The sequence below is a fragment of the Patagioenas fasciata genome, chromosome 5 (genome assembly GCF_037038585.1).
Source record: "Patagioenas fasciata isolate bPatFas1 chromosome 5, bPatFas1.hap1, whole genome shotgun sequence".
Classification (NCBI taxonomy): Eukaryota; Metazoa; Chordata; class Aves; order Columbiformes; family Columbidae; genus Patagioenas; species Patagioenas fasciata.
This window is the reverse complement of record NC_092524.1, coordinates 38,892,032-38,907,500: the sequence shown is the minus strand read 5'-3', so window position 1 is coordinate 38,907,500 and position 15,469 is coordinate 38,892,032. Positions and strand designations below refer to the sequence as shown.

General features: G+C 35.5%; 1 protein-coding gene across 16 annotated transcripts in view; it reads right to left on the bottom strand.

Annotated features, from left to right (window-relative positions):
• Positions 1 to 15,469, bottom strand: part of DPH6 (diphthamine biosynthesis 6) — a 205,680-nt gene that overhangs the window by 114,250 nt on the left and 75,961 nt on the right. For 11 of the 16 annotated variants that reach the window (XR_011739369.1, XM_071809363.1, XM_071809354.1 and 8 more), the window contains 4 exons: positions 12,900 to 13,053; positions 10,868 to 10,999; positions 6,746 to 6,875; positions 3,109 to 3,283 (listed from right to left, as the gene is read on the bottom strand). Coding sequence is in view for 15 of the 16 variants with exons in the window: in XM_071809363.1 (XP_071665464.1) it covers positions 3,109 to 3,283; positions 6,746 to 6,875; positions 10,868 to 10,999; positions 12,900 to 13,053 (591 nt within the window). In the remaining variant the exon portion in view is untranslated. The remainder of the gene's footprint in view (positions 1 to 3,108; positions 3,284 to 6,745; positions 6,876 to 10,867; positions 11,000 to 12,899; positions 13,054 to 15,469) is intronic. The other 5 variants (XM_071809355.1, XM_071809359.1, XM_065839921.2 and 2 more) reach the window with 1 other exon arrangement.

The following is a 15,469-nucleotide window of genomic DNA, read 5'->3' as shown; positions in this document are numbered from 1 at the left end:
TTCTATACAAGCTGCCAATTACTTTAGTAAAAACACCAAGGTACTACCAATGATCAGCACAAGCTGGGCTGGTGCCCATTGTGGAACAAAGATCTGAGGAAGGCTAACCAGGTGTCCACACATATTCCCAGAGGGAGCAGCCTCGATGGGCTGTAGTACCACTACTAGAGGGCCAGAATCACAACGCTTGTTAGACATAACTGAGACCAGCAGCACACCCTTTCCAGTAACTCTGACATAGCTTACATTCCACTTGCTGACATAAACATAAAGATTGGCAGAAGTTTCTGCACCAATAAAACAGGTGGACCAAGAAAAATATATTCAATGGTCTCAGGTTTTTCTTAATTATAAGAAAATCATTCACATTATATCTTAAAACAATTTATGTATAGTTCTTAAAAGCAGAAATACCAAAGTTGTTTTTAAAGAGTGTTAATCCCCAAAGAGGAAGAATGTTTAATTTTGCTATAAATACTTCGAAAATCCTAATTTTAGTCTGCCACTGTTGTTTGGTGTCTGTCAGACTAAGGTCAGGATGTTCTCATGGTAAATTTCAAATGTTTTCTTTTTTGCTTTGTTGAGCCTGAAGTGTGAATTCCATAGTTTGCATGAACTACCTCCACCTTTCTGCTACCACCTCCACTCTCATGTGCCAGTACTCATCAATTCCAACTTGCAATACTCCGAATATTACAGCCCTTGGCCTATTCTGAATCAAGCAAAAACACTGTTAAAACACATGATGATTCCTCAGTGTCCACAAAATTTCGTAGTGGACCGAAAAGACAATAATTTACTTGTCCAGTTGTCAAGCAAATGACAAACAAAATCCACAGATACACAACATAAGGGTAATAACAATTTACTTTTTAAATATCATTAAGTGTCTGTTCCTCAAAGAGAAAAAACTCATCCACATTTCGTCATCATAAAATTATTATAATTTCAAGTCAATTTTGTTGACTATAAAGATTAAAAAATCCACCTTTCTTCTTTCCTTATTTATTCTTTTCCTAAAACATACTAAAGGGCTTTACTTTCACTGGTGACCTGAAAAGCTTAATACCTACTTATACATAGTCCAAGGAAGTTCTGTAAACCCACCTAAAGCAGCTTTCCATTTTGGAATATACACATTTAAGAAGATACAAGATCTATATCTTCCATTAGTTAATTTTCAATGTTGTTTATGCACTTAAGCATTCCCCTGATGTATTTTAATTGAAAGGTTTTATAGGTTGGATATTTTATATGCTATTTTAGAAGGAAAAAAAAATAAATAGAAAACACATTTACTGAAATTAAAATATTTTGACAGTTACCGGATCAAGCTTTGCAGAATAGAAATGTTACAGAAACAGAATAACATTAAATATTAATACTCAGATGAAACATACTGGTGATCATACTAAGGCAAAATCTGGCAAAGGAAAATTAAAACTATTTCTGGTATGTATATTACCAATTCCCCATACAGGTTTTTGTGGACTAAAGACAAAAATTAGCCATTAAGGGTAGCAAGTGAGTGATCTTGAAGCAGGGGTGCAGCTCTTGATTACTGTTTCTTTACTCCTGCAGTCAACAGATTTCAAAAGTAAAAATACTAATTTTCCACCTTAAGGGAAAATAATGTTGCTTGACTAAAACATTCCCTCAAGTAAAACAAACAAACAAAAAACAGTGGAAAGTTTTTCTTCATGTTTTAATTGCTGACCAGCATTACTGGTTACATTGTATTTGAAGGGAACTGAGCCTTTCCTTGGCTCTGCTGACTGTCGCACATGACCAGGACATCCCAGAGACCAGCAGTATCTGCTCATCAGCCATTTGCTGCCTGGGAATGCGCATTGGGTTACAAAAGCAACTTTCAGTTCACACTTCTTTCTGAATTTAGTCTATGCCAGCTAGAGGACAGTAATGCAGATTAGTTGCAATGATATATCAGAGAAGCTTCTCAAAATACAAAGATGCAAAGTTCATGAAATTTTATCTTTGCAGGACTATGCATGACATCACACAATTTTGACTGTCAATGTGCAAGATTGAATTGAAAAAAGGTTAATAAACTGTGCTTTCTCAAGAAAAATGGATATACACAGATAATAAAAAGCCAGTCTGCTTTAATCACAAGATTAATACAGTCTTTGTTTATGAACATTTCCTCCTACAAATGAAACAAATTCCATATGAGCTCCTGCAGTAAAACACTATTCCTGAAATTTTCCATAAAATGGTACAAAGACAAAACAAAGCACAATTCCATGGCCATTACACTAGGTGGTTTGCAGACATAAAGACATTTCAGGAAATTTAAACAAATGCCATAACATGTTGCTTAAACCCTTTAGCACAACACAATAATTTGGACTGGACAATGTATTACACAAGAGGAGTATTGGTAAGAAAGGAATATATACATTTATTGCAACAGAAAAGGTGAGATACTTCATCAACTGTCAGAACTGTACTAGCTGGGCAAGAGCTACCATACTAGGAAAAGAGCATTTTATTCAAATTTTGGTCCACTTTTCCATGATACTTTACTGCCTCCTTTTCATACTTTTAAAAAGCATGCAATATTTTATTCAATTTTTTATTAATTTTTAAAAAAGAACAGTTCTTCAACCTTACTGTGCTTTTAAATGGTCTAGTAGTACCACGAGTCTCAATAGGGATTTCATTAAATAAACATTTTAGGATTGACTTACCTATAAAAAGATTGAATTTGCTTGCTTTAAACAAATAAATTGCAGACATTCTTGGATATTCCTAAATTCTCTTTATATTCTAGGCAGATTATAAACATGTATGTGCGACACAATTATTTGGTCTAGGAATAATTTACAACAAAAGCAGGCTGTTCTTCAGATTCTCTGCAAAGAGTGATTTGTCCTGTTTTAAGAAAGCTTAAATGAAAGGCTGACACGTGCTAAGTTTTTGTATTGTCCATAAGTTTAAAAAACAAATACTGAAAATGGTTGTTTTTCACTATTTTTTTTACACATTTTCCTTTGCACATTCAGATTGGAGAGAAGGAGACTTTATAACTGCAGCTGTTTCAGTAAACTGACACACAGTTCGCATGAAGTAACAAAGATTCCCTACCTTGACGGACTGACTGTAAGGTCCTATGCTAGCAGGTGCCCAGTGGGAAATGCTCTGTACATGCATGACCAGTTTTTCATCACGTAACACATCATCCATTGCAACATCACACTTATGTGCAAGGCAGTCAATGTAAAACAGTACTCCATCAGGTAACAGGGTTTCCACACATACTCTGAAAACACAAGACAATTATTTTTTTCCAAAGAAAAAGTTTGCTTGAACCAACTTTCAGCATTTATTTTACATGGGTTTTTATTTGGGATACTACGTTATGAGATTTTGTGAGGAACATAAAACAAAACTATAGTATTGCAATAACCTGCTAGCATTTACACTGTTATCTCCTCTCCAAATAATGATGAGCTACAGACTTCCAGCAAGGTAATTTCCACTACCAAGGACAAACTAGCATCATAGCCGATGTCTCATCTTCATGTGGTTATTTTTATGAGTTGGATCACTTTATCATGAATATATGAGTTCTTTTATTAAAAAAAACCTTGACCACCCAACTCTGGAAATGTCAGGTAAGTTATGCTGAGCAGCCTTCAGACTGAGGGTATCATTGTCACATTCTGATTTTCACTGAATCTCCTTCCAATGGTTGGACTAGATGTTCAGGTTTCAAAAAGGCAGCAGCTTATTGTTCCTTTACACACTTTTCACATGTTATCACGCAACACTGAGCATATTTTTCTGTTATACTTGAAGTTACATGACAGATACTTATGACAGGGCTGAAAACCTACTTAAGCATTAATTTAAAAAGTTCACTTTTCTTTGCTCCAAGGAAGACAGAGTGCTGCGATGGACAGACAGACAGACAGTCTGTTAAATGCAGCCAGTGAAAATGCAGGGAGTGGGGTGGGGGAGAACTCAACATTTCAAAGACAGAAAAATAATTATATTTGCAGTCCATGCATAAAAAAGTCATTTAGCTCCCAGCAGGAATCCAACAAAAAATTGTCCTCTTTACGTATCATATAACATAACCTTACAAAATTCTTCTCATCTTGTGTATTTCTTCCAAGAAAATTATTTTTCTCCCCTCCTCCCACATGCAAATACAGTCTTTTTTTCCTCATTACCATCATCATAAGCATGGATGAATGGATTTTCTGCTTGGGCTGGTAAATTTTCAAGACAATTTTGCAAATTTAGTGCAGATCCACACCCTTGAGTCAGTGCTTCCAGCATATTGCTTGTGAGAACTCCCACAACCAGGTCTCTGTGGATAATGCAATGATGCAGCCATGCAAGCTACTGTATAATTTTTCTTCTGGACAAAATGCAACATAAATCTGTTTGTTCCATAAAAATCACCATAAAAAGCCATTTTCCTGCAACTTCCTAATCTTTCTACCTGTTATTTTAGCGATGGAAGACTATACTGGCTGGCTATGCAAATGTGGAGGTTTAAAACATGCAGCAGCACAAAAAATTAAAGAAGCTAAATTGAAAGAATAAATGTCATAAAGAGAACATAGGATACAGAGGTCAGAGATTAATTTTTGTGTAGTTTACAGCTGGGACTAGATCCTTCCTCTTGAAACACACACAACCAACACTACATCCCTTTGTGATCTAGTAATCCTGGCCTACAATCAGCATCTCAAGGAAGCCTCTTCCTGCTCTCTTTTAGTCTCTTCTGACACCCAGACAGTGTAGGAGAATGCGAATCTATCATGATATTTATTATCTCAATAGTGTCTTTTAACTATTTGACATGCTTTACTTAAAATTTACATGTCTGTATTATATTTTATATTCTGTAGTAATACTGTAAAAATACAGTATTTTACATTAGAAAATTGCTAACCAGTTGGTTTTAAAAATAAGAACAAGACATGAGGTCTGACCTTATAGTTGACCCTGCTTTGAGCAGGGGATAAGACTAGAAGACCTCCAGATGTCTTTTCCAACCTGTATTCACCTACTGTTGAATTTTTCAAGCTATAGCAGTTCTGCATACTGAGCATATTATCTCAGATGAACATTAACTACTGTAATAAGAAAAAAACCCTTTGACAAAGGCAATAAAGAATTTACAAATTAGAAAGTTGTTTTAACACACAACTATTAAAAAAGCAGAACAAAAATGTCAGGGGTTAGCTGTTTGTTATCCAGTTTCCAATGGAAGAAAAAAACCAAACTCAACAACCACACAACACACCCAAATAACATAGGAATCACATACTGCATACCTAGACCATCAAGCTGTTTCGTTATGTCAGAGGTGGACTTGGATACAACATAGAAGACTCTGTGCAACAGATATTAAAAAGCTATGATTTGGCTATCTATGAATGAAAGTGTTAGCATCAGTGTATTCAGAAGTCTGAAGTAATTTCTTTTCACAGTTGCATTCTCACTGAATACTTGATTGCAGCTAGGCTACATAGTAACAGAAACAAAAGACATTAAGAACAATCACAATGGATCAAGCCCAAGATCCATCTAGTCCAGTACTCATCTTCAACCACAGTGCATACAAGAAGGGGAACAAAAGGAACAGAGTAAGTATGTGCTGGTACTGTCTTGAAATATCTCCCAGAATCAAATGATGTTCAACTCAGGCACCTCCTTGGCTAACAATTTTGCTTCTGTATTTATCAAAACAAACAGATCAAACTGAATAAGGTTTGTCACAAGGACCTACAAGGTTCTAAACCTCATCACTTTTAGAAAGACTTAATAATCATTGACGGTAAGGCTTCAGTAAGGCTTTTGACACTGTTTCCCGTAACAGCCTCATAGAGAAGATGTTGATTCATAGGTTAGATGAGCAGACAGTGAGATGGCCTGAAAAATGGCTGAACAGCCAGGCCCAGAGGGTGTAGATCAGTGGCACAAAGACTCACAGGTGGCCACTAACAAGCAGTGTACCCCAGGAGCCTATACTGCGTCCACTCCTGTGGAACATCTTCATCAATAATCTGGACGATGGGGCAGAATGGACCCTTGGCAAGTTTGCAGATGATGCTAAACTGGGAGGAATGGCCAATGCACCAGAGGTTCATGTTGCCATCCAGATGGACCTCAACAGGCTGAAGAAATAGGCACACAGAAACCTCATAATGTTCAATAAGGGGAAGCTGAAAGTCCTACACCTGGGGAAGAACAAACCCATGCTCCAGTATATTCTGGGGGTCAGCTGGCCGGAAAGCAGCTTTGCAGAAAAGGACCTGGGGGTTCCTGATGGACATCAAGTTGAACATGAACCAGCAGTGTGTGTTTGTGGCAAAGAGGGCTGTTGAGATCTTGGGCTGCATTAAGAGGAGTGTTGCTAGGAAGTCAAGGGAGGCCACAACCCAAGAAAAGCAAATAAAATCCCACCAATACAAAAGACTTGTCAGTTCAGTCAAGTCACAGAGAAGAACTGAAACTTACAAAAATTGTATTATTCTTCTGTAAGGCCATTTATAAACTTTATGGTATATATTAAGGCAAAAATTTCAAACCCTAGTGTTTTTGAGTTCAGCAGGCCTGATATGATTACTCCAAAAGGCAGCAAAAGTCTACTTCTAAGACTGTGAAGCACGAACATTCGGACAAAAGCTTAATAAATATGGTAACAATAACTCAGTATACTACAGTCTATCATAAACATACTATAGCAGTAGTCTAATCCTACCTTGCTGGTGGACACAAATCAAATTCTGTCACATAAACTGAATTTATAACATCGAAATCTTTCATGCTCTTCACATACAGATGAACCAAAATAATATCCTTCAGTTTCAATCCCTCTGAATCCATATTAGCTGCAGGATAAAAATAATATAGCTGTTAGAGTATTTTAAATGTGTATAGAAAGACAGCATAGGTATCTCGGTTTTGTTCAGCAAAACCAACCGGTAAGATGACTAAACTTTACCTTTCCCTCTATAAATTTTTTTTTTCATGAAAATCTTTTTCATGTTAATTTTACAGCGGTACAGAAAAAGAAAACAAACTTATTTTATCCACCCTAAGCAGTGGTGAATTCTTGTCCCAAGAAAACTTATCACACATTACTGCATGTAGATATGTTACAGTCTGAATTCCTTGTATCCGTACTATTTATTATATCTTTTTTTTTTTTAAACTTTTCAGCCTATGACAGTTAGCAATCAATAAAGAACTTTGAATCAAAAAAGTAAAGAACTGGAAAGGACAATAAGAGGTCCTTTAGTGCACCACCTTCTTCAAAGAAAAAATCAAATATTTATATGCTATTCCAGAGGGATGCTTGTCTAAGCTGTTTTTAAAAACCCTCACTGCAATAATAATCTCCACATAAACCAGAAGTTACAAATGTCAAGACAGACAATAGAAAACAGAAGTAGCCACAGGAGAAATGAAGGAAAGATGAGAGGAAAGTTCAAACAGACAGTTAATGAAAATATACTGGGAAGTCAAGATCATCTGAATGCATATGCATAGAAGATTCCAGTCATAGCACTTCAGGAGAATAAACTACTCTTACCTAATCAATAACATAACAAGATATGTGGATCAGCTCTGTGGTGTGGAAAATGTTATAACTCATGAACAGAAACTAAATGAAGAACGAAATCTTCTATGAACAACGAACACATATAAGGACAGAGTCCCATGTGGCCTAACTTACATGAGCTACATAAAGCTCTTCTCGGTGTAACTTTGGGGATCCTGTCCTTTAACATTGAGTGTGTACCTGTATATACCTATATATGTGTTTTCCAGTGGAAAAGTATAATAGCATAAAGACAATCTCTGTTGGCTCTTGCCTTAGTGAGAAACAAATATTTTTTGTGTAAAACATTTCTATGCTTTCAAAGACAGTTCAAGAGTTGGTAAACTTCCATAAAGGCTGGTTTGGTCACACCAATCCTGAATTTTGCTCTAAATGTCTCAGCTGTACTTAGTCATACTGACATTAATTAGCGTTGACTATATGAAGAGGGGAATTTTCATCAACAGAAAAGGAAGTGTGCACTAAGTGATACAAGATATTATCAAACAATTAACATAGAACTTCTATAAAGTCAAGATACATCTCCAGAAATATCAGTCGAGAAATTAGCACACCATGATAATTCTGCCCGGAAATACAAATGTATTTGAATGCTGCCCGATAGCAATCGCTAGGTTAATACCGGCTGCTACATCATCAGTCAATGAGGAAACAAGGATATTTTTCAGTTTTTCAGCCAGCATTTTAGTCAAGAAGAAAGAGTTTTGGTCTGTAGTTAAAAGTTCTGAAACATTATATGGAATACTGGAGGGGAAAAAAAATCAAAACACACTAACAAACTCTCATTTGCAGACATATAACAGTATTAGAGCAAAATGAAGGCAAAGAGATTTGGATAAATTTGTAATTTCTAGTTTTATTTTTAAAAATCTTCTTAAAGTAAATAAAAGTACAATCCCCTTTTCCTCTGCATGAATTAGCAGAATGATGGGAAATAATTTCTTGCCCGCTTGTACGCAGAAAAACACTGACCTCCCAAAGCACTGTATCTAGTAGAAAGCCATAAATGATAAACCAGTTACCAACCCATCGCCTGAGTTCTTGACAAGAAGTTTTGTTTCCCAAGGTAGGACTCTTACACCGCACATCTCCAGGATATACAGAAAGACCACACAGTCTTTTGTTGAATATGAAGCCATTCATTGTTCCAAAGAATTTATAAAATATGATCAGACTTAGGCAGAACTGCCTAAAATAATTGACCCAAAAGATAACATAGAATCATAGAATCATTGTGGTTGGAAGACACCCTAAAGATCATTGAGTCCAACCATAACCTAATGCTGGTACCAAACCATGTCCCTAAGAACCTCATCTATACATCTTTTAAATACCTCCAGGGATAGTGACTCAACTACTTCCCTGCATAGTCTGTTCCAATGCCTGACAACCCTTTTTGTGAAGAATTTTTTCCTAATATTTAATCTAAACCTCCCCTGGCACAACTTGAGGCCATTTCCTCTTAGCCTATCACTTGCTAGTTTGGCCAAAGTACAGCTTCATTGTTTTTTTTTTTTTTTAAATGGGTTATCCAGGATCCTTAGGCCAAGAGCCACAAAAGACAACATCAAAACCATCTACGGGAACTAGCATTTTAGACTAAATTTTCATATAATAAAAATCTATGTTGTTCCCTTCAAGTCTACGGAGCTTTGCCATGGCACAGCCACACCAGAGCTGCTTTATATAACATTATAAGCAGTCTCTGTCATCTTCCAATCATATCTAAAGAAAAGCTTAAAAGAGTTTAAGAAAATAAATGTAAACAGTACTCAGTTCTTGGCTTCACAGGAGAATTATGTCTACTTTACATAACAACCACGTTTCACAACATCTAGTAGTACATTCCCATTTCTGAATCATTTTGGCAGTGCTTATCCTCTTCAGAGGTGATTAAATCAATCAACCCAGCAAAGAGAAGGTAAAAAGAACTGTTTATTCCATTCTCATAGCACTGAGGACTGAACTGCTATACAGACCATAAATACGAGTTCAGAAAAAGCCTTGTGCGTATTTGCAGATCAGTTAAGTTCTCAGAAATAAATTGTTTCTTTTGCCATGACAGAATCATAATTCATTGAGTATTCGACATCCACTTCCAAAAAGAGAAAAATGAAAGGAAATGTGAGAACAGACATCTTCTACCAAGGAACACAAAATTACTATTTTTCTTGACTATAATACAGCTAATGCAAGTAGTTTGCTGAAAGCTATAGGCTACTGTACTAGTCAGAGACACAATCTTTTTTGACAGATGCTAAGGCAGAAATCTATAACGTTTGTACTGGCAGATTTCCATTCAAATATAATGAGAATGAAACTAAACATTACACAACTCTTTTTGCTTCAATTTTACAGATTATGCCCAGAAGATTTACACTAAGTACTGTTATCTCTTACTACAAGTTTGATCACATTCACCTTGTTGATTTCCAAGCAATCAAAAACTAGTTTAAGGACCTTCTACAAAGTATAACTTCTGTGTTTCTGAAAAAATTTATCATCCTATATTCACTCATGAATAGTCAGCTGAACATGCAAAAAATAAGATTTTATAGGACAATATTTCGCACAAACTCACAAACAAAAATATGAGCTTACCTCTCCAGATAATAAAAATTATTTCAATTTTTATTAATGAAAAGAAGCCTGTATAAATATGTTTTATTTAAAATTTAGAATGGAAAACACAAAGAGCAAAAATGTGAACATTTTATATGTCAGAATCTTGTAAAAGGGAGGGAGTAAGGAACCTGGATTTCATGATTCCCAACATAGTTATTTCTCCTTTGCATTAAGAATATAAATGAGATTTATTGCTACTGACCTAATCCTAGATGTCAAAATGTGCAACAGCTTTCTAGAAAACTTAATTTGAAATTATACTAGCTACAAAAGAGCTTTAGCAAGTAGACAGCATCCACAGAACACATGCACACTCACAAACAGTATATATTGCAAGAAAGCTATAAAGCAAGCTATAAAGCAAGTAAGTACTGTGGAAATAGTGTTGTTATAGGGATATGAACACTACTCTGCCTTTCTAGGGCCTTCAAAAGCCAGTCAAATTATGATGTGTTCAATATTAAAGCTGGCAGTCTTGATATCAATGATTCCAATCAAATGCCAAATGAGATGGCAAACTGACAACCACAACATTTCAAGTTATAAAACCATATGACAATAGAGCTTCTTACTTAATACCATATTAAAACCAGTATAATTAACAGAAAATAATGGATTAACTGAGTAAAGTACCTTGGAGAGAAGAAAATGCTTCCCTTGCTGCCTCTTGAGCATTTTTGCCTTTTGATGGAAGGAAGTGGGCTGTGATACCTGAAAACCACTGGTAACCACGCAGGGATCTTCCAGAACTTCCAAATGTCTCAGCTATCAGAAATCAAGAACAGCACTATGATTATAACAATGAAAGACTTCCGATTAACCTAGAATATATTTTAGATTGTTAAAATAAAAATAACTTCTACAAAATTAAAAAAAAAAAAACAAACCACAACTTGTAAAAACACCTTCAGAATGTATTTACAGACAAACAGATATAAACTCACAAGTAAGTGTGTTGGTAGCAAAGCTTCCAAATGCTACTTTACAAATCCTTCTCCAACACTACCTTCAAAAAACATGCCTGCATGTAGTATTTAGCTGAAAATCTCAGTACTTTCTTTCCCATTTTTCCCGACCGTTTACAATTTCTCTAATTCTTTTGATACAGAATTGGCACAAGACGTGACACTGAAAAGTTAACATTTTCAAAAGCATCTAAGTGACACAGGAACAGATTTTCAAATTTATATACCAAATCTTAACAAAAGTTTGGTATTTAACCTGGTTTTGATCATCTTAGAAAATGCATAATGTTAGGGCATTTTTTAGCACCCCAACAGGCACTTACATTAAAGAGCCTAAACACTATTTAATATCAAACAATGTTATGCTACGAAACATAGTTTTCAGGAAAATTTTACTAATCTTTGAGTGTAGGGTAACAGTGATGCTGTGGTAATTCAATGAGGTAGCAATCTATTAACTCAGGTTTATCTTGAATTAATCACCTCAGGTTTGAGGCAGTGCTAATATCAGGCATACAGTTCTTAATTACTGCAGCTCATCTAAGACACAGCAACTTGTTAGGCTGCTAAATGTGATCATGCATGTCACCCTGAGGTTGCTTGGGTGGGGACAGAGTCAACAAGCAAGTTGAGTAATTGTGTTTTGTGCTTCTATTTAGAGTATGGGTACAGGTGTGGTTAGATCTTTCACGTAAAAATCAATCCCTCCACTCTAATGATGAGATTGCAGTAATTTCATTCAGGCAAACAGAACACATTCATGTGTGTTTCAAGAAAGAAAGAAAGGCAGAAAATGGAAATAAAGAAAAAGGAAAGAAGAGAGAAGAAGAGAGAGAGAAGGAGAGAGAAAAGGAGAGAAAGAGGAGGGAAGGAAGGGAGGAAGGGAGGAGGGAGGGAAGGGAGGAGGGAGGGAAGGGAGGGAGGGAGGGAGGGAGGGAGGGAGGAAGGAAGGAAGGAAGGAAGGAAGGAAGGAAGGAAGGAAGGAAGGAAGGAAGGAAGGAAGGAAGGAAGGAAGGAAGGAAGGAAGGAAGGAAGGAAGGAAGGAAGGAAGGAAGGAAGGAAGGAAGGAAGGAAGGAAGGAATTTCACAAATAAGTTTTTTTGTATATTTAATGGAAATTAATTCAACACTGATATACTGCTCCAATTGCAAAGAGAAGAAACAGATCACACTAACACCGTATAATAACTGGGAGGAAAAGAATCTTACATAGTTGACAATGAATGTGTAATTTTCTCTAAAATGCTATCTAACTATACAACATGACCAGAACTTTGGAGTGAAAGCTCTTATTTTTAACTCTGCCTGGATTGTAACCACAAGTTACAAAAGCCTCAACTTTATTTCATTGTGCTTTCACACATAAGTGTAAAAGAGAAAGAGAGAGAAAGAGAGAAAGAGAGAAAGAGAGAAAGAGAGAAAGAGAGAAAGAGAGAAAGAAAGAGAGAAAGAGAGAAAGAGAGAAAGAGGGTTATGCTGCTTCTGTAAAATAATTTGAAATGCTTAATTACTACAGATCTATTGATTCCTATCAGAAAACCTCATTGTAGTAGGATCTCTTTTTTTTTTTTTTTTCAAATTAGTTATTAAAGGTCACAAACATTCTTTTCAAGAGCATTTTTACAGTAATTAACAGTATACTCCACCAGGGCATGACATATTCAGTATTACTTCTCTAATGAAATATGTGCAAGACTCACTGAAATCCAAAGAATTATGTTTCAAAGACTTCCAGATGACTGGAATGCTTTTCTGTGGTTCGTCCTCTTCTGGTGAAGGGAAAATATCATCATCATTGCAGCTTACCTCACAAGAACAGCTATTGATCATAAATGTACCTGAAGATTCCCCCTGCTTGAGAGAAACATTATAAAATAAGCAAGTAAACAGCATACCAAGCAGCGTGGCATCAGTACATATTATCATTCAAACTTCGGGTTTCTATTACAAAAAACTACTATAGCTCAATAGATACTTGGGCTTAGAAGTATTCATGGAAGAACAGTATTAGGATTGTAGAAACTGCCAGGATACAATGTGCTCCTGTTGACACATCATATGGAATAAAAGTACAGATTTAGTAGTAAATAAGAACAGCAGATATGAAAAGTGATGAGACTCGAGATAAGGGATAGGAAGAATACTATGGTGAAGAAATGCTATTCCACAATTACATAAAAGATAACTATGTTTTCCAAAAATAGTATGCATTAAGTGAAAAAAGGAACAAAAGTAACAATTTGATAATTAACACTGTTACTAAACAATTGAAACAGAGCAAAAGACTAACAAAGTTTCAAAACTTTGTGGAACCCTGAATGAATGTAGTCCACGTAAAAGGAAAAAAATGCTTTCTATTCCTCTCACAAAGACTATCGTTTCCATCAAACTCGCCACAATTTGGGATGCTCAGTTTTGAGATGCAGAAAATAGCATTTTCCAAGATTTATACATCCAAGTGATTTCTTAAAAGGAAGGAAAATAATTCACTGACCCTTCTTTTCTTCCCAATTGCTTTCTTAGGCCTAGGAAAATTACCCAGCATGACTTCTAAAGCAAAACACATTGGCAGAGTGTGTACTGACCAGTCTTCCAAAATGCTGTGTTCATTATATTTTCAACAAGTCATGTAATTACAGCATGCATGTGTATATATATATATATATATATATATATATATATATATATAATTTTATAGCAATCAGAACCCCTACTCTCTTCCACTTGATTTTCCAAGGCAGCCTAATCTGCAGAGCATGTTGACTTTGGGATCACCAGCTTGGCTAATATTACTTGTCTTTATCTAAAACCAATATGAATTATGACAGAATTTATCCATAAAACTTAACCAGACATCACCGCCTGCTGTAACTCCAGATTTTATTGATTAATTTTCTACTCAGGGTCTCAAATTTCATATAGTGTCTGAACTATGCATTTCACTGCAGGCTTCTTAAATATTAAATTCACAAAAATGATGATAAAGGCAAATAAAGTAAGATAAAAAGTTGACAATATACGAAGCCTTTGGCAATCCTTAAGTATGGATTAGAAACTGCTGAATATTCTTTTAGCTCACCAATTAGTGTACTATCTATGGAATTTCCAGGCAAAATGTCTACAAAAAACAATATTAACATTATACAGTTAAGCACTCATAACGTCACCTAAAGTTCGACCCTCTGCATTCTCTGTTTTTTAACAATTAGATCTCATCAAGCTGTCAAAAAAATGGTATACATTAAAAAATACTAATCAAATTTGAATATAGACATATTTTTTTAAAGGTAATTTTATTGTATCTTTTCTTTTCTCTGGAAAATAAAATGTATCTTATTGCAACTTCAAAAGTTTTGTCTGATATTAAGAAAAATCGAAAAACAAAGGGAGAAAACTACGGTTTGCATCAGAAGTCAAAATCCATTTACATGGATATTTGAATTTACTGGCAGTGAAAAAGGATCCAGTGAAGTTAAAGCAGTGTATTTGGAAATTCTCAGAAAAGGCTAAATTAAAAAAAGGTCATTACCTATGAGAGTAAACTCAGCTCTGCTGCCTCTAAAAGGGCTCAAGGGTAATTTTATAAGTGGTGTAAACACCAAAGCTACACTCTAAGAGGGGCTGATGTTCTTTGATTGGACCTCATTTTATTCATCCCTCCAAGAAAAGTATGAAAGTCAATGCAATAACCTACTTTACGTGAATCAATTGTACATGAGAGGTTAAAATAACTCAACTAAATGTAAAATAATAGCATGAAGATGAAAACCGCAATTTAGCACAAACACGACATGCATTCCAACATTACAATATACGAGCATCCAAGAGTATGTACATCACTTCGCACTCATTGAATTACACCTCGGCTGTTGGTTGATATATTTTGCCGTTACCCAGACGGCTGCCTGATACCCCCTAACCCTTTGGCTATGACTTAGAAAATAAAGAAGTAGGAACAAAAACTGGTAATTGAAACAGATCTTAAGTTGGATTAGGCTTCAAGAACCAAGAATGTTCCATATTTTTTTTTTCCCTAAAGTTTATTTTTATCCACAAAGTGTCACTTTACAAAAATATACAGACTGTATAGTGGTATGACGTGCTAAATGTGCACCCACCTCCTTCTTGCAAACCATTGTTTTATTAAATTACTTGCTTTCACTGGCTAATTTGTAGCATCCATCATGAAACAATCAATTGCATTTTAGTACAGGCATTCACTGAGTACTAATGTAACATAAGACATTAAAGAGTTCGCACCTCCAGATCC